The 18,325-nt window shown below is 42.6% G+C and overlaps 2 protein-coding genes across 4 annotated transcripts in view; both read left to right on the top strand.

Moving 5' to 3' along the window:
* Nucleotides 1–2,156: 2,156 nt before the first annotated feature.
* Nucleotides 2,157–8,778, top strand: RNF135 (ring finger protein 135). Its single transcript, XM_087751319.1, has 6 exons — nucleotides 2,157–2,522; nucleotides 3,384–3,470; nucleotides 4,020–4,211; nucleotides 5,581–5,740; nucleotides 7,068–7,169; nucleotides 8,028–8,778. The coding sequence occupies exons 1-6, from the start codon at nucleotides 2,175–2,177 to the stop codon at nucleotides 8,561–8,563; spliced, it is 1,425 nt and encodes a 474-aa protein (XP_087607445.1). The 5' UTR covers nucleotides 2,157–2,174; the 3' UTR covers nucleotides 8,564–8,778.
* Nucleotides 8,779–8,923: 145 nt separating this feature from the next.
* The window catches only part of RHOT1 (ras homolog family member T1), a 29,055-nt gene continuing 19,653 nt past the window's right edge, over nucleotides 8,924–18,325 (top strand). Inside the window, exons 1-4 of one of the 3 annotated variants that reach the window (XM_087751316.1) lie at nucleotides 8,924–10,531; nucleotides 14,305–14,363; nucleotides 16,603–16,684; nucleotides 17,901–17,944. In XM_087751316.1, the coding sequence (XP_087607442.1) occupies nucleotides 10,495–10,531; nucleotides 14,305–14,363; nucleotides 16,603–16,684; nucleotides 17,901–17,944 (222 nt within the window). In that variant the 5' untranslated portion in view covers nucleotides 8,924–10,494. The remainder of the gene's footprint in view (nucleotides 10,532–14,304; nucleotides 14,364–16,602; nucleotides 16,685–17,900; nucleotides 17,945–18,325) is intronic. The other 2 variants (XM_087751317.1, XM_087751318.1) reach the window with 2 other exon arrangements.

Genomic DNA, 18,325 nt, shown 5'->3' with positions numbered 1-18,325 from the left:
AGGGCTTCTTCCTTCAACAGCCACAGGTGCAGGAAGGGTGCCAACAGAGAAATGAGTAAGAAGGAGTGCAGATACTCAGAAATTATCTGTGCCCCTGCAGAGCCTTGCTTGAAGTGCCTTCTCTCTTCCTACCCTTCTCTGCTTTTGAGCAGAGGAGGCCTTCCTAGCCTGACGGAGGGATGAATCGTCCAGTGTTGTCTTTTGGAAAAAAAACAAAGTCAGTGCAGAAAGTCTGCCCCCAGAAGGGCTGACATGCATTTCCTTGAGGACTACTGCCGGTGCTGTTACATCAGCTCCTCCTTTTCTTGCCTTGGTCTGATGTCAGAAGGACTCCTGTGCATCCTGAAGGATGTACCTGACAATCCCGGCAGTGGCATATATCCTGCCAGTGAGTGGGGTCATCTGTTGCATGAGTACATAGGGACAGTGACCGAGAGGCAAAGATATCGTCTCCTGTCAGGAAGATGCAGGGTGTCCTGTTGGATCCATCTAAGATACCAATTCATGCTGGAGTCACAAGATGTCCTGCTCAGGGAGAAGCAGAGTCAGGCAGCTACACTCCACCTGGCTGCAGCTCCTGTCCAGATAGGGACATGGTTGCTTTCAACAGAGTGGGTTTAATGTCTTTTAGTATGTTAAATTTCTAGCACAGTAAAAATAAAAGCAAAGTTCGAATTGTGGAGGATAGTGTAATGGAATCACTCTAATGACAAATACTGATAGCTCCTTGCTTTCAACAGTCTCTTTGACTTTTTTATGAGTGGCGAATCCAACATGTGACGACCAAATTTTTCCAAAGCAACCCCACATAGTGCCCCAGCAAACACATCATGAGTACAGGATGAGCGTACACTGATCTGTCTCACCTCCTAAAAAACAGCTGAAGCTTAATGAGCTTGATTAGTCTGAGCATGGAAAGGCAGAAACTTGTTTTAAAGTGTTATCTTCAGTGACTTGCTTGAAGACATTCAGTGACCGAGGACCAGTGCTGGAAGTGGAGGCTGAGTGCCTCCCGATCAGGTACCACTCCCAGCCATTCTGTGCGGGAACTGAAGATGTGCATTGGCTGATACAGTGCACTGAGCATTTCAGGACCGAGTCTGAGATTTGGTTCTACCAAGCAGCCAGTGATTCAGATATTTAATTCTTCTTTTCAGATAGCCTTAGTTTGCAAATGAAGAGGAAGTCCTGCAGACTAAGTTTCTGGTGAGGCTTCCACCTTTTGCTGACAATTGCCAACCAGCCTGAGATGCCCGGAATAGTTCTCTTCTGCAGAAATGAGGAAGTGCCAATACTTGCAGGGATTAGTGAGATTAACTCTTCCTCCCCCCCTCTCCCCCCCAATAGGGCAAAAGAACTGTTTGAGTTGGATCATCATTCTGCCTGTCTCAGCCAGCTCATCACCATCCAACTCTGAGCAATCTGCAGCAGTTTTGCTTGCTGATATGCTCCCATAAACTTCCCTGTGTTCCCGCTCTCTCTCCCCATGCAACCAGATTCATTCCAGCTCACGCGCTGGTTGAGCAAATATTTTTAACAACCTAATCCTGCAGCCCTTGAAATCAATAGCGAAGCACCTTCTGACTTGTGCAGGAGCAATGTCAGTCTTCGTTTGGTTTGGCATATGTTAATTGTTATTTTGAGATGAACTGAGTAACCCAGGATGACCTCAGACGAGTTCAGTCCATCCAGGACCCTGAACTTCACACGGATGGGGCTCTGCGAGTCCCACTGCGCTGTGTCGCTTGCTCTCCCGGATGGGTCAGTAGACCAGCCATGTCAGCAAATCCGATACGCTTTGTTACAAAACCGGGAAATTCCCGGTGAAAATGAAATCGTGCAAGTAACAGCAACTTTTGTGGAGAGTCAGTAAAAGTCAAGGCCAGGTCACGGAGAGCTCCGCATCACAGTTCATTTCTACAGTCAGCCCAAAGCCTCGGAGCGAGTCGCCAGCAGAGGAGGGGCCGGGCCGGTACCGGGCTTTCTGGCTGGCGCGGGGAGCTCCCGGGCCGAGCCGCCCCAGCAGAGCAGCGGGGCGCAGGCCGGCGGCGGGGCACAGCCCTGCAGACGGCCCCATCCCGCAGCGCCCTCCGCGGGAGCGACCCCGCGGGAGGCGGGAGGAGGCGTCCGGGGGAAACGAAACTGGGCCGAGCCGCTCCGCCCCGGGCCGGGCCATGGCTGCTGCTGTCGACCTCGAGCGGCTGCAGGCCGCCGTGGAGCTGCGGTGCGCTTGCTGCCTGCAGTACTTCAGGGAGCCGGTGCGGCTGAGGGGCTGCGGCCACAGCTTCTGCCGGCCCTGCATCGTCGCGTACTGCAAGGGGAGGCAGCGCGCCGGCTGCCCGCTCTGCCGGGACGGCTTCGAGCTGAAGGACCTGCGGCCCAACCGGGAGCTGGCCGCTTTGGTGAGCCTAATCCCGCAGGAGGAAAAGGAAGAAGAGTTGGAAACACAGGATGAACCGACCCCCTCCGGAGCTGTTGCCTGCAACGACCGGAGCGCGGCGGGGCAGCGACCTGGGGAGAAGGTACGGCCGGAGGCGGCCCGGGGCTCCTCCCCGCGGCACCCCGGCACAGCCCGGCACAGCCCGGCACAACCCCGGGACAGCCCGGCACAACCCCGGGACAACTCCGGCCACAATTCTAAATATTTCACCAGGGTCATGAACGTGGGGACATGGCTAGGACTGAGTTAACTTTATCTTTCTTTTCGCTCCCCCCCCCCCCCCCCCGCTTTGTATCTCACGTGCTAATATGAGCATTGTCGTGACAATATCGTGTGTGTTGAGCAGACAGGTTTAGCTGTAGCAGTGTCTGGGGTTCACTGGTGGTGTCTGATCCATTGAGGACTGCATAGCTGAATTAGGAGAACTAATAGCTGTATGTATTCAGCTGATGTACGATAGTAATAACTGTTCTTTGTGCTGGGTGTTGTTTATTGCACCAATAGAGCATTAGAGGCTCCTGAAAGGACACGTAACATTATTATACAGTGCTACAGCTCCACCCAGCTGAATGGCACAAAATGGGACTGGTTCGTTATCTCGATCTCTGCTTAAAATAACTCCCAAACTTGGAGGAGATGAGGAAAATCTATTGACCTTCGTTATTTTAGCACATATGTATCTAAAAAGTCGTCTTCAGTCTGCAGTCGAGCAAAGGGCTAAAGCTCACAATTATATCTGAGCACGTAATTGATGACTGTTGCATGTTGACTTCATTGTGACTTTTCCCACTCAGAATTAATTGTATTTTCCAGGCCCCTTCTCAACCAGTCCAGTGCTTAACTGATGTCAATGATGTAGCGATTTTTATTATCCTGCTGCTTAACCTAGTCATGCTTTCTTCGAGGGTTATGTAGATAAATGGTCCAATGTGTCACTTTAAAGGAGGAAGAGATATGGGACATCTCCAAGCAACTAGAAATGCCTGCAGAGACCATCCGCCTCTTGAGGAAAGATCTCAGTGAAGCGAAGGTACACACTGTACATTCACCGCCTGCAGTTCGCTTCTGTTGCCACTGCCACCGGGAGGCGTGATCGACTCCAGCGTCGCCTTCCAGCCCAGAGCAGGAATCCGCCTTTTTGTTTCCTTCTGTTGCCGTCACAGCTCTGTTTTTATTGACGAGAATGAACTATGGCACCAGCTGTACTAACTCCTGTCTTGGCTGGCACGACGGCCACTGGAGTTGTGCACCGTTGCCTTTTTCTGCCTACTCCAGGAGTAGCCTGAATGTTTCTGAAATGCTTAAATGCAAAATGCAAATCATAAAGAGGGGATATTGATCTTTCTAAGTTGTCAGGCCAAGACTGCTGACCATAAAATAGTCAAGATCCTTAACATGCCCAAAATCTCATTGCAGGTAATGCAGGATAGTGTCAAATATATTTTATTCCTTTGAATAAAGGTAGCTGTTTCTGGTCTGCAGGGGTCAGTCAAAGAGCACGTTAGATGGGGCAGTAGGTTCTCATATTCCACACATCTTTTCTAACAACACAATGAACTCCATGTTTTCTGCCTTTCAGGAATATGCATCTCGGATCAAAAGCCAGATTACTAAAGATTTCTGTTGCATGAAGGAATATGTTGAAAGACAGGAGAGAAACACACTGATGTTCATTACACAAGAGCAAAAAGCAGCTGAACAGAAAATTGAAGAGACTATTCACCAGCTCTGTATCGAGGGGAACAAGGTCACAGACATCAGAGCCCAAATGGTAAGTGATGAAATGAAGTGGCAGAATATGAGTAGAAACTCTTAAGCTAGATGTCTCGGATAGCTGAGCATCTACGGAGCACTGTCAGGTCCCCGCTGCACTATTCTCACTGGAGACAATGATACCAATCCACAGATGTTGCTGTTACCAGGGAAAGTTTGGAGTGAGAAATTCAGAGGGAAAAAGTACTAAAAAAGGCGTAGGCTGGGGATGCAGCTGAGAACTGGATTTGTTCCAAGGACGTTGGTCAGCTGAAGTGGGGACTGCATTGCTTAAATCCAGTCCTGAGTCAAATCTAAGGTTAAGATAAGATCCTTTATTATCTTCCTGTTTTCCAGAATACGTATATGCACATATGTATGCAAGTTAAAGAACTCACAAAGTTATTAAGTACTTTCTAACAACTTTCTTGGGGAAAATATGTCAAGGGCTCTCAAAAGAGGCAGTTAAAGCACTTTAAATTCTGCAGAGCCCGTTTCGATGTTGAAAACAACAATCCCAATGATGCAAATTAGCTAGCAGGGAGTTGGAGTGGGGCTCGCTGGGTGTGAGCGTGCCAGGAGACAGCAGTGGACTTCCAGGGCCAAGGCCCAGGGGCCTACAGGGGAATTCACCTCGTGCAACTGCGTATTTATATCTGATCCAGAGGCCCGTTATAGGCAGTGAAGAGAAATGGGTACTTTTAGAGCGTGAGTCATCTGCCCTACTCGAGACGCCTACCTGCAAAGGAGACTAATCAAGCCTTCAAAAGGCCTGTTTCTTTCCACAGACTATAAAGGCAGACTAAGAGGACAAGCTTAGATGTAGATTTCCACAATTTCTAAATTTAGGGAAATGAAGCTTACCCTTTTGTGGGTATTTTATGCTAGATCGCATACTGATACACATTGAGGACATGGTATAGTGATGGACTTGGCAGTGATAGGTTAACGGTTGGACTCGATGATCTTAACGGTCTTTTCCAACCTTAACGACTCTATGATTCTATGATTCTATGATTTTAAACTTTTGGTTTGGGTTCTAGAACAAGCAGAACATTTAAAAAGAGAAGGTTTGTGTATACGTATGTATACTTAAGGAAATTGTAATATATATATAAGAAAAAATAGTCCCATTCTTAGTTTTCTTGGGGAAAACAAAGTATTCTATTTTTTATTAAGAATAAACTATCTTTTCATATTTTCTGTAAGATTTCAGGTTAGTTCTCTCAGATAACTATCCTACAAAGGAAGCTCTCAATACAAAGAATAAGATTTTAGAGAGATCGCTGCTGTTTTTCTACTCTAGCTTTATAATATAATCTGATATCCTAGATGAAATAGCTGCTATTGTTTACATCTTCTCCTTGATTCTTTTATGTCATTATTAGAGTAACTTACCTGAGAGACATAGGTACAAAGGCTCACCTTCAACAATGAATAAAATTACACTTGATGAGAAGCTTAATGTTGTCAAAAGTGCTGTAGAAGATCTTAAGAGAGAGTTGGAAATTTTACTTTTGGAGAAGTACGCGCGGCAGTTCCCACCAGGTGAGTTTTCCTTATTTTGAAATCTTTTTTAGAGGGACTGGATCTAGCAAGGTCCTCCACGTGACCTCCCTCAACTCAGTCCCTTGCATGGGGGCTTGGACCGCTGTAATTTGACGCTACTTTGACCCCACACTAAAGATTTGTGTGAAAGAACTGTTCTTGCCAACAGGTAGGTCTGCAACTTTGGAAAACAAACCAAAAACTTCAGAGAAAACAAGTGTGCATGTGTGCAATTATTATAAAACCCCTTGCAGTTTTGGAGACAACATGATTACTTTATACTTCTTTCATGGGAGCCCAAAAGAAAAGAACTGCCTGACATGCAGATCAGTAATGGAGAATGAAACATAATCCATTTAAACATTTTTTTCTAAATATAGAGTAATGTAACAGCAAAGTCTTTGCTAAGAGCAGACATACAATTACCTCCCACCAAAAGCTGGGTCTAAGCAAAGCTTTAGATCTGGTATGCCTTTGCTATGGAGTTCTCCTCCCAGCACCGTCTCTCTGCTGTAGAAAGACCACTGAGTGTTTTTGAGAGCAACTTAAGACTGACCTAAAACCCCACTGCCACTGGGGGACAATCCTCCCCTTCCCACCCTTTCCAATATCACCTGCCTTTTTCAAGCACTGGTTCTCAAAAAACCCAGATACTTATTCATATTTTTACCTCAGGGTTTTCCTTATCTTGATCATTTCAGCAACTGAGTTTACAGCTTTGCTCCACAGTCGTTTTTACTGGCAAATCTGAGGAATCGGTGAGCAGAGGTGTGGGGCAGGAACTTTTAAGGACAGCTTTTGTGTTGAAGCCGATGTATTACGTAACTATACTAGGAAGTGTCTGCAAGTGAGTCTTGTAAATATGCACTACGATGTCATAGAAGCAGCCCTTAAAGCTGTAGGGCTGAATGTCAGGCTTTTTGGTCAGCAATTAGAGTAAAAAATTACTTTGTGCTTATGAAATGCACGTGCAAGTAACGCAAGAAAGACATGATACTCAGAAAAAAATTAAGAACACCATAAACACTTTTATGACAGAAACTGTCTTATCTGCATAGTGAGATCCGACTGCTTTACCCGTCTAACTCTCTGACTGCTCCCTTCTGACAACACTTAGGGCAGCAGCATACGGTGTTTTGTTAATTTTGGATAAAAATGTTTGCCTACACATCCTTTGATAATTTATAAAATCAAAAGAGCAGCTCTTTGTTTTGTACTTTAACCACCAGCTAGGTTTATTTTACGTATGTTTTCCTTTAGAGGCATAAATACTTCCTATTTACATTTTGAAGAAGTGCCTTAACAGTTTAATTTTTTTCATATTTAGTGCAACCTCCAGACTTACATCAGGAGACAAAGGTCTGCTCATCATCTCCAGAATCTGCAGCTAAAAATCCAGAAACAATGATTTCAAGCCAGTTTTCTCAGTGTAAGTATGCAAGCCAGCGTGACTCTTCAATAACAATATTCAAGTGACTGAGGCTGTGGATTTGCTGAAGAAAACTACTGACAAACATCAGCAGGAGATCTGACTGTTTACCTGAAGCATAGAAACACAATGAAGTTCCCATTAATTAATCCGTTACTGCACCGTAATGCAATACTATACCTGACGGCATATGCAAGATAAAAAGGATAAGAAACCTGTTTCCCGGAGGTCTGTCAGCTGTGTTGTAGCTCGTGCTGGCTGCAGAGCCTGAGTTGGTGTATGGGCAGTTACTGCACCTTACTGATCTCTGCTGTGTTAAGCTGTAATGCCTCCCTTTGTTGTCTGAATTCTGCATCATTTTTACAGAAAAAAATTTACAGTCAACACACTACTACAGCTGTAGCTTAAAACACAAACCAAATGTTTTTGCTGATAAAACGTGCAAGAACATGTCCCAGTGAACAGATGACTGTAAATTTTATTAAGGTAAGCATCCCATTTATTATTGGCAGAAGGGTAATTTTTTGTAAGGTTGTGGTTAGGAACAAGATCCATCCTGTAGGGTGCCAAGTACCTTCACCTTCCCACTGGAGTGCATGAGTCTGTCATGGATATTTATGCACTTGTGCCTGTTAGATGTTTCAGTACGCTCAGGATACAGTTGTTAGTGTTTGGTTGAGGATTCTTGCTGATTTGCAGGATTGAACTTTGATTCACGTTTATTGTATGATCATTGCTTTTCATTTCTGTTCCTGAGTAGGGATGCACATCCACTGTTATTTGGGATGCATGTAAATATTGAGATGATCTGTCGTCTTGTTGCCTGCAGGTGAGAATATTTTCCTTTCTCTCTTCTAGGGGCAGATGATGTGACTTTTGATCTCACAAGAGTATATGAGCGCTTAGCAATCACAGCTCAGAACAGGAAAGTAATGGTTTCCAGCTACCCAACTCATTATGAGCCATCGCCCAACAGATTCTGCATCAGCCAAGTGATGTGTTCGCAGAGCTTCTCTACTGGGTGCCACTACTGGGAAGTAATTACTAAGGACAGTGACGGATGGGCTGTTGGAGTTGCTCATGAAATGATTGGTAAAAGGGACAAATTAGGAAGAACGGAGCATTCCTGGTGTATAGAATGGCTAGGTCCCAAAAAGCAGCTGTCAGCATGGCACAGGAATCAAGAAACGTTATTGCACAAGGATAAACCATCGAAGGTTGGAGTTTTCCTGGAGCTACAAAAGAAGACCGTGTCATTTTACTCCATCACTGACAAAGAAATGCTTTTGCATACATTTGAAATCAATACCTCAAATCCTCTTTACCCTGCTTTCTGGCTATATAGTCTAGAAAGAAATGGATCTTTAACTATAAGTCATACAAACGGGAGGTAAAGCCTGTTCAGAAAAGTGACAATTTTGGCTATGACTGCAGAGCTTCTGTAGTGTTTAGCACAGGAATTTACACAGGAATTTAGTGTAGAGCTACCCAGACTTTCCTGGAAATCAGCAACTGATACTTTCTCTGCGCTGCTATTCTTCATGCTGTGCTCTGATGTAGCCATACTTCATTAAAGCAATTCCAGTATATGCTAAAGGTGGTAACCATCCCTGTTGGAGTGAGCTGGATTTCTTAAGCAGCTTTAAATAGTCCCAGGATATTCCTAGGAAGGAATGTGCCAAGGAAGCTCTGAGGTTGGGGATAAGCCCTTCCATGGACCTCATTCTCCTACACAGATCCAAAAATTGTATGAGACCAGGCGATACCATTTCATTCTGTCAAGTCAGCTTTCTTTAGAAAGATCTGATTGAGTAAGGAATGCTCAGAGGGCAAGAATGAGATCAGTAATGCGTGATTATCATCAGTAAAAACTGATCTCATGCATGAAAATCTTGAGAGTAGGTACTAAACTACAGGAAATAGGCTTTGTATTTGAGGACCTGACACTTCAGGGAGGTCTCCCCGAAGAACACCGTCTCACTGGCACCATATCTTGTTTTAGCCTTGCCCAGGACAAAGGGCTGTCAGTCCTGGTGGTGGTGTGACCACGGGAATGGTTTTGGAAGCGGATGTTTTCAAATGTGTTTGTATGAGCTAATAAGTCATGCGGTCACTTTGTTGCTCTTTTAAAGAGCCAGCAAACAGGACTGTGTCATGGAAGGGACCATCTTTTCTTGCCAGGGAGCCTGAGGAAACAAGAGGTTGTATGAGTTTCCTTGACAGCGTACAGGCAATGTTTTTGCCCTTGTTTGTTGCATCTTTCTGGCTGTAGGGAGGCCCCTGTTGCCTGTGTGGGGTGAAGGGGCCAGAGCTGAGGTCCTGCAAAACCTACTGACCACTGAATTTCTGAGAGGACCACTGCTTCATGCAGGCAAACTGAAAACAGAGTTCCCAAGAAGCAAAAGCTTTTTCAGGAAGACAGTGGCATTCCAGAATGAACAAACTAAGAAGTTTAATGTGAATAAAGCATGTGGGATTCAACTAGCTCATTTAGCCGAACAGAGCTCCATGGCTTTTAAAATCATTGACAGAACTGCTGGTAATCTTCAAGGTTACTCTCCTTGGCTGTCACTGAACAAAGCACTTTGGACTAAATGCACATTTGTAAGATCCCAGAGGTGTGTGTATCAACTTCTACAAGACCGGGGTAGCTTGCTCTCAGCGTTGCCAGCAGCGTAATGCCTAGCTAATGCTGCTGCCTCGTTAGGACTGAGGTGTCCTTTCCTGGTCCATCTGGAAAAAGAATGGCAACAGCACGATGAACTCACTGGGCACCTCTAATTTTCCACATACAAGTTGCGCCGTACTGCCCAGGAGCAGCAATTTGTTATGGTTTGGATCATAAATTACCACACAGTTTGAAAGGGAGAGCCTTGTCTTGCTTCTGATGTGTTCCTGTGCGTGGGACGCGCTCGCTTGGCTGGCGTGCCGCTGCAGCCAGCACTGTTTCATTGCAGAGCGTGAAATCTGCATCATGGCTCCTTAATGGCAGAAAACCGAGTCACCGTGGCAGGGAGGCCCAGGGCAGAACTCCCCCGGCAGCGGGACGGGCGCCCACCGGCCGCTGCCCGCGGCCTTTCCCGCCCGGGCTCTGAGGGACGGCGGCGCAAATCGCCTCAGGGCGGCGCGCGGCCTCGAGCGCCTCGCGCAGCCGCACGCAGGCGCGCGGGCCGCCGCTCCCTCGTCTGTCCCTCGCGAGGCGCCGTAGGCTGCCCGCTCGGCGGCGGGGGGGTCGCGGCGTGAGGGAATCCCAGGCCACAGCGGCTCCGCTTACCCCGCCGAGCCCGATGTGAGCCGCCCCGCGGCGGGGCCAGGGAGCGGGGCCATGAAGAAGGACGTGAGGATCCTGCTGGTGGGAGAACGTGAGTGCGGGAGGGGCCGGGCCGGCCCCGGGGCAGGGCGGGGGCCGAGGCTGCGGGGCAGGGCGGGGCGGGGGCCGCGGGGCTGAGGGTGAGCCGCTGTCGCCGTGCCGCCGGCTGTCAGATCGCCCTGGTGCTGCGGGGCGGGGGGTCCCGCATCCCCGCCCGGGCTCCTTCGCCTCGGGGCGGTGAGCCCGGCTCAGGGCGGCCGGCGGAGGAGGGGAGCCCCGGCCCTGCGTGGCTGGCAGAGGTCGGGGTTGGGAGCTCCGTGGCCGCTCCGTGCTTGACTGCGGCGGCGGGAGGGACGCGCCGGCGGCCCGGGAGCCTGTGCCTGCGCTCGGCCGGGAGCTCCCGGCTTCTCGCCTCCCTTTGCTGGACAGCGAGCTCGCAGCATGGAAGTCAGTTGGAGGAGCTGGTGTGCTTCTTGGACGTCCCTGGAGATGAAACTGGGCTGAAATTCTTGCCCTGTGTTTGGCCACGTCCTGTTTAAACCCTTTTTTTTTTTTTTGTGGAAACCAAACTTAAATCTTTCTTATTTACTGAGTTTGGAAATCAGTGGCCAGATGTGCTCCAGGCAGTTATCGGTCGCGTGTTGCAGACCTGTGGCTAGGACAGGGCCAGGGAGCCAGATCCCTGCTTCTGCCATTAGCTTACTGTATGACCTTGAATAAACAGCACGCATTTATATGCATGCCAGAGTTATAGTGGATCTGTGTTTTTTCATATGTTTCTAGAATTATGTCCTTAAGTTCACACTGAGGTACCCAAATAAGTGGCTAGGCTTTCAAAGATACAGCTTCTTACTGATGCAAATAGCAGCAAGGAGCTTCTGTTTTGTTAGTTTGTAAAGTGTGCTTAAGTTCCTCACAGGAAAAGAATGCAGAGTAATTACCAAGTGTTATTAGTGAAATCACCTAATTATACTAAGAATGTAGTACTACTAAAAAAGCTTTCCTGAGAACTGAATGCCTCATATATATTTCTAGTACAGTTCATGCAGTTATTTTATAGTGCAGGTTGGCTCTGTCTGTACTGCCTAGAAAGATCCTCTATGACTATGGTACTGTGCAGGAAGAGTTAACTCATTAAGCTTGTATTTGGTTAGTTTTACAAGACTCAGTTTATATAAAAATGTATTTGTGCATTTGAATACACAGTTGAATTCCTCTTCAGAAGATATGCCTAACTTACCTTACTTTCTCTGGCAATGGTGTGTTCTGAACTGGCTCTGTACAGTGGTTTCAGTACGGGTGTAACAGGTGCTTTGATTTGGCAACTAAGTTCACAATGTGTCCAACTGAAAATTCCAAAGATACAGTTCTCTTAAATGTAGCAACATATAGTACATAGCACACATGAGAGATTATGAGCATCTTTATATTTTTGTTGGAATTGTAACAAACAGAAGGGAGAAATTTGTTTTACAAATCAGTAAAACTTGCCAGTTACACTGTTAGTACTGGTTTGTATACATGTGTTTTATATTAATTAGTCTGAAACCACGAGTTAGTCTAGACCATGTAATACTTGTTAGATGATAACAGCAGACCGTCAGGTTCAGACTCTGAAAGGAAGAGGTCTTCTTGTAAGCCTGTTCCAAAACACAGCCTTTTTAATCCCTAATGGTTTACATTTTAGGTTTAAGGTTGGTTTGGTCCAAATATCCAGGGTGCAAGCATAAATTTTTAATAGCCAAGAATTTTCAGAATATGTTCACATGTTATTTTATGCAGCATGACCTAAAAGACTTATATAGGAGGAAGAAGATAAGTTAATTATCACAAAGTGCTGTGCTGTTTTCTGCATCCTAGCCAGCCGATATTGTTTAAGCTGTTATTTCTAAGACTATAAACAGAATTGGAAAGGCAAATGGTTGACCTAGATTCAAGCAAAATAAACCAAATCTCTACACTTCAACCTATGGATTTTCATAAAAAACAACTCTAGAACACTTGGAAGTATATCAGAAGCTTATAAATACTGAGCATCTTTACCAACCAGCAGTCCATAATCTTCTATTTTCAGTCATGTAACATTAATGAAATGAGGTTCTGTGTCTCAAAGCCAACATGTTTTGTCACCCATTTCAAATTAAAGCTGACTTGGTCAGATGCAAAATATGCTGTACCGTTTTCAGTAATTATCTAATAACTCTACTTGCCTATCAGGAAAGTACTTACCTATGAAAATAGGAGAGCTTTTAAAGTTCCTTTGATTCTGTCAGGATGAAACGTAAGATGTAGTTTATGCAGAAGGACACCTGGCAGCGTAAATTATGGTTTTAGTTCATATGAGTGTCTTTTACGAAAACACAACCATATTGCTGTTAAGAAACCTGCATCTTGCTGCTCTCCAGCTAATACCATTGGTGAAAAATTTGCAGCTGTTCTCCCTAAGGAAAACAAAAGTCTTCTCCTCCGCAGGATACCTTTTTCTTTGCTTTTCATAATTTTGTAATAACCACTCTTTAACTTACCGTGATGCAGAGAAGCTTTTATTCCTGGATGTCAGAAGGCCCTTTGTTACTATACCAAAAATAGACTTGGGTAAGTTCAATGTGTTTTGACTAGATCATCAGTTCAGTGATACCATTTTCTGCACAAAACCAATCAGTCTTACAATTTAATCTCTTCTTCTTCCTCCTGTATTCAGAATTATGTACAATTAAATAGACAAGTGTAAATGCAGTGATATCAGCAAAACAACTTCTGTCAACTGATGACGTTTTATGTTCTCAGTAGGAAGAGTGATGCAGGCTCTAACTGATTGCGAGCAATATCTTGGTTGGTAAAACATGCATGCTAGCGAAGATGATATACGGCCAGGATGAAATAGTTTTTTACTTGAATTGAGGGCTGTCAGAAATACACAATCCCGGATAATATTTGAATCTGAACATCTTGTTTTTTAAGAAATGTCTTGAAAACAAATAAAACAGTAATAGTCTTGCAAGGCTTTCAAAGGAGCAGGAAGTTGACAAGTGAAGGGTTTTAGAGAGAGGGGAACCCTGAGAAAAGTTACCAACTCTTAATTTTAAATGGTTACATTAAAGATTCTCAAAGCCAAGCAATCCAACTGGGAGATCAAAACTCTGAAGTTTGCAAGTAAACCGAGTCATTTATTTGATTGAATACAGTTGAATACGGAAGCAGAGATGATATTCTTCTTGGATTAAGAAAACTGTGACTTTAGAAGGGTTGTTGGTTTGGATTTTTTTTCAAGTTTTGTGGGCAACAGCTCATTTGTATCAAGGACATCATGCTCTTGCACTTTCAAAGTAGTCAAACTAGGTTGTGGAGTCTTTGTCCATTGATGGTAGAGCTCTTACCCGTGGTAGTTTAAGACTGAAGCACAATCATCCTATCAAGAGTACTATAAAAATAGTTAATTCCTAAATACCTTTCTGTGTGCTTTCTTTGTTTCTATTTATTAAGTTGTATTAATGCATTTCCAGTTTGTTTTGAATTTTTGTTTGTTTGCTTAAGTGTTCTGTATTAATGTTAAAACCTGCTAATTCTTTTGTGTAAGACAGAGCAGGATTTGATTCCCTTCTGGATGAAATGCAGAAGTGTGAAATGGATCCTAAGGTTTTACAATAAAAGAATTATGAGAGAATTGCTGTCATCCGTATTTAGTGTGTTTAAACAACAGATAAAAAGCCTTTACCATGGTCAGCTGGAAAATGTTTTAAAAATACTTCCCATGTTAAGATGCAGTGCAACGATTGAGTGTAGCAAAACCAAATTATCTAATCTCTGTTTTTAATGCTTTTGCAGCCAGAGTTGGGAAGACATCACTAATTATGTCTCTTGTCAGTGAAGAATTTCCAGAAGAGGTAGAGCATCCTTATTTGTTTTCTATATTTTATTTCTATCCTGTTATATATTTTTTTTCAAAGCATAAGTTAATAGGCTCTGCTTTAAAATAATGTTTCCTATTTAGAAAAAAAAAAAAAAAGTCTAAAATTGCAATGATGACTTCTGGAAGCGTGATGTAGGTTAGTTTAAATATACCTCTGCATGAAGATTAGGAATTTAAATTTTATCTAAGTTCCTTTCTTGTTTTTCACGTGGTTAATTAAACTAATTTTTTTGATATCTGAGGAATGTTAGGGTTCTTTTAAGCAGCTGAAACTGGTCATAACTGGCTGCATATTTCAACATTAGAGACTCATAAATGGGAAGGTGCTGAAAGAGGCAAGACCCTCATTTTTTTTGAGTGTTGTATTTAAAGAGCAAGTAGATTGAAAAATGAATAAGAATGAGGAATTAAAAAGTCACGTTGTGTAACTTATACTTAGCCATTTTTTGTGACTAAGCGAGACATTCCTTTATTTCTATTTTTGAAGAATGTTTTCCTGACTCTTTTGAAGTAAAAAATGCCGAAAACTCTTCCTGCTTTCTTCCAGAATAAAAGTAAAGCTACTTCTACATTTTATTCCTTTAAAAAAACAGCACATAGTTCTCTTTATGCCATAAAAAGAACTGCTGCTGCTGCAAATAGTTAAGCTTTTTACATCTAAACATGAATGTTTATTTCTTCTGATCACAAGTCTTAAAATAGACGTCATGTGCTGCTCTTTGAATCTACACTGTGCAGTGTTTAATGCAAATCAGTAGGTTCCCACAGTTCATGAGTCAAGATTAGATTGTTAACATAATGGAATTTAGTTCCCAGCCTTGCAGGTGAAAAGGAGCTCCCGTTTCTGTTTGTTCTTAAACTGCTCAGGGACCCATTCCTTTGACAGGTTGGTTGTTGATGTATTTAGTGAATTATAAGCCTCTATTCACTTCTAAGCTTCTTCCTGCTGTATAATCTAGAATATTTCTCTAAACTCATGTTGAGAGAAAAAGCATCATTTTTATATAACACAAAATCTTCCTAAAATTACATAAATAACTTAAAAAAAAAGAATTACTGCATCCTATATAAACTGCTGAAAGACACATGTTCCTGCAGGTCAGTCATGCAGATTGGAGCTGTATGGGTGTGTGTAACAGACCTTTCAGACTTTGAAATAGCGTTTAATATACTGGGTATTATCAGTAATCATTCTCGATGAAGATGTAAGCAGAGCCTGAAGCTCTACAAAGAACCATTCTTCCGGTGATTGGCTTTTCTTTTTTCCTTTTTTTATTAAAAGAAAACAAAAGTATCATGAAAGTTCATGGTAAAAGGCAATAAACAGCTGTGCAGGAAGTTTTCATTAAAGTTAGGTTTAAGTTGATTCTTCCTGAATATGGATTAGTGTTCTCTGGAAAATATGGCCAACAATCATAGCTAGTTTACAGTATTTTGCAGAACACGCTTTTTATTACTATCATGTTTTGCTTTGCAGGCTTTTCTGAACTTAATGTTTAGCACTCTGTCAGAAGCAAGGAACTTGTCAGGTTATGATTATGTAAAAATTGAGACTTGTATTTTGTCTGTCATGCTTGTTTGCTCTATCTTGAATATTTTTTTCTTTTTAACAACTCATGCAGTGTTTGCAGGGGTAGTTCTTGTACTGATTTCAGTGGGAGTAGGATCAGGATATCTTGTGCAAAAATTAAAACATTTAAACATAGATTAAACAGTATTTAATTTGTCAATAATGGCATGCTAACTCTGATGTTACTCTCCTGCTAAAGAATGTGTAGCCCTTTGTAGTAATTGGTTGAATTTGATAACCCCCAAATTTTAGAACTTTTATTTATATGACATTTTTGTTTAAAGTAAATTGCAGTTCAGGTTTTGTTTATAGTTTTCACTATTATGATAGTTCTCTATAGGTGGTTGGGTATAGTGGATTTGAGTTTTATAGAAGCATTCATTGAATCCCTTAACAACATTGCTTTCTTGCAAAGCATGCAGGAAGTTCCTTATTCAGTAATTAGACTAACAAAGAATGAGAAAGTAGTAGTGACTTTCAGTACATTGCAAAAAAAAACCCCCAAAGTACTTGAACTACTAAGAAGTTGTTCTATTTAAAGCTGACTAATTGGCGGGTGTATTATAGTACATGAATTTTTTTGGCCATCTGGATTTTCTGGATTATCTTTAAAGGCTTTTTCTTGCTGTTTCTTTACAACAAGGTTCCACCACGAGCTGAAGAAATCACCATTCCAGCTGATGTCACCCCTGAAAGAGTGCCAACCCACATAGTGGATTATTCAGGTAAGGACTACACAATACTGTTACTGTTTGACTGATTTGGTGTGGAATTGTTTATCTAAATCAATAGCCTCTTTAAAAGTCATACTGGTATGGGACCAAAGCTACATGTAGGAAAAGACTATATTAAGTAGAAACTCATGGGATAAAACTAAATCAGATGATGCTGGCTGGTCCTACTAATTCAAAGCCTAACGTTAACTGCTGTTGGTACTTCCATGAAAGACAGTCGTAGCAGTATTCCAGTGAAGTTAATATTCTTTCTGTGACGGACGTATTTACAGGTTCAGACAAAGGTGGGTACTTTCATGGAATTCAAAACTATTTTTCTTTCTTTCAGTGAAGAATCTACTAAGATGCAGGAGACTTTACATAGCTTATATTCTATGTCTTTCTAAATTTCTAAGTTTGGACACCTTATCCTTTTGTGTCAGTTTCATATTTTATATTTTTGTTTTTGATAAATTCTGATCTCCTTGACCTTGCTGAATGGATCAATAGGCTCAGTATCAAGGTTCATATGCTATCATAAATATATGCAACTATTGCACAGCTAGAAAAATCCTTCTGCCATTTATAATAGAAGCCAAGAATTAGGCCATGTTAGCAAATACCTTCCTGTCTTCTCTCTCCCACCACTGCTGAGGAAATATCTTTGGTGTGTTTACCTATTTGGAACAAAGAAATAATGTGTATTTTTTTATTGGACTTGAGCTTAAATTTATGCGGAGTGAGTTTTTCTTTCTGTTGGATGAAGTGTTTCATAGATTTGGTTAACAGAAGCTTGGTCTCACTAAAAAAAATCGACACTGCAATAAAACTAACATATGCCATCTCCTGTTGTAAAAGTTTACATTATAGAACAATGTTGCTACTTATTATCCCAAGAAGGGGCTGTTGATAAATGTAGGGGGATGCAAACTATGACTCATTCCAGAGAGAACCTGTCTACAAATGTAATTATTCCTCTTTAAAATAGCTGCTAAAAAACTTGTGTGCAACAGCCTGTTTCTGTCTTGCAAGTTAATAGATCAGTTTCATTATTGTTACAGTAGAAGCGCTCTTTAGTGCATTTTCTTAAAAAATGTTTAAATAACAAGAGCTTTCGCAAGGCTGTCTTATGAGCATTATGAAATACCCTAGTTCAGTTACTTACGTTTTTCAGTTTTGTTCACAAAAATGTTTAGTATTAATGAATGGCTTATTCTATTGAATGCAGAAGCAGAGCAAAGTGATGAGCAGCTTTACCATGAAATATCACAGGTAAGTATATTTTAGTGTTTACTAGAAAATAGTTTCTGCTTTTGGAGAATCTTTCCTTTTAAGTTCTCTGCATTAGATGGGCTTCAGTTTGAATTGGAAAAAAACCAAAACAACTAGCCTCTCTTGCTTTTTCTTGCTTGGCATTTCATTTTGTTTTTTTTTGTGCCCTGTGCTATAGTAAACATTCCTCTATTTAAGAAAAGTAGGTACTGCCACTGTGTTGGTGAATTGAGCTTAAGCTTTGTGCTTCCAAGGGAAAGGACAGAACCTAAATATCTTTTAATCAGTAGGCCAAGGGACTGACAGTTTTTGTAAAGAAATAATCCTGCCCTGGAAAGATCAGTTTTGGTTCTTCCTGTCATGTTGTGCTATTGCATTTAT

The sequence above is a fragment of the Nipponia nippon genome, unplaced genomic scaffold, assembly GCF_047370975.1.
Source record: "Nipponia nippon isolate SJK-2023a ecotype South Korea unplaced genomic scaffold, ASM4737097v1 scaffold_14, whole genome shotgun sequence".
Classification (NCBI taxonomy): domain Eukaryota; kingdom Metazoa; phylum Chordata; class Aves; order Pelecaniformes; family Threskiornithidae; genus Nipponia; species Nipponia nippon.
This window is presented reverse-complemented; position numbering and strand designations above follow the sequence as displayed.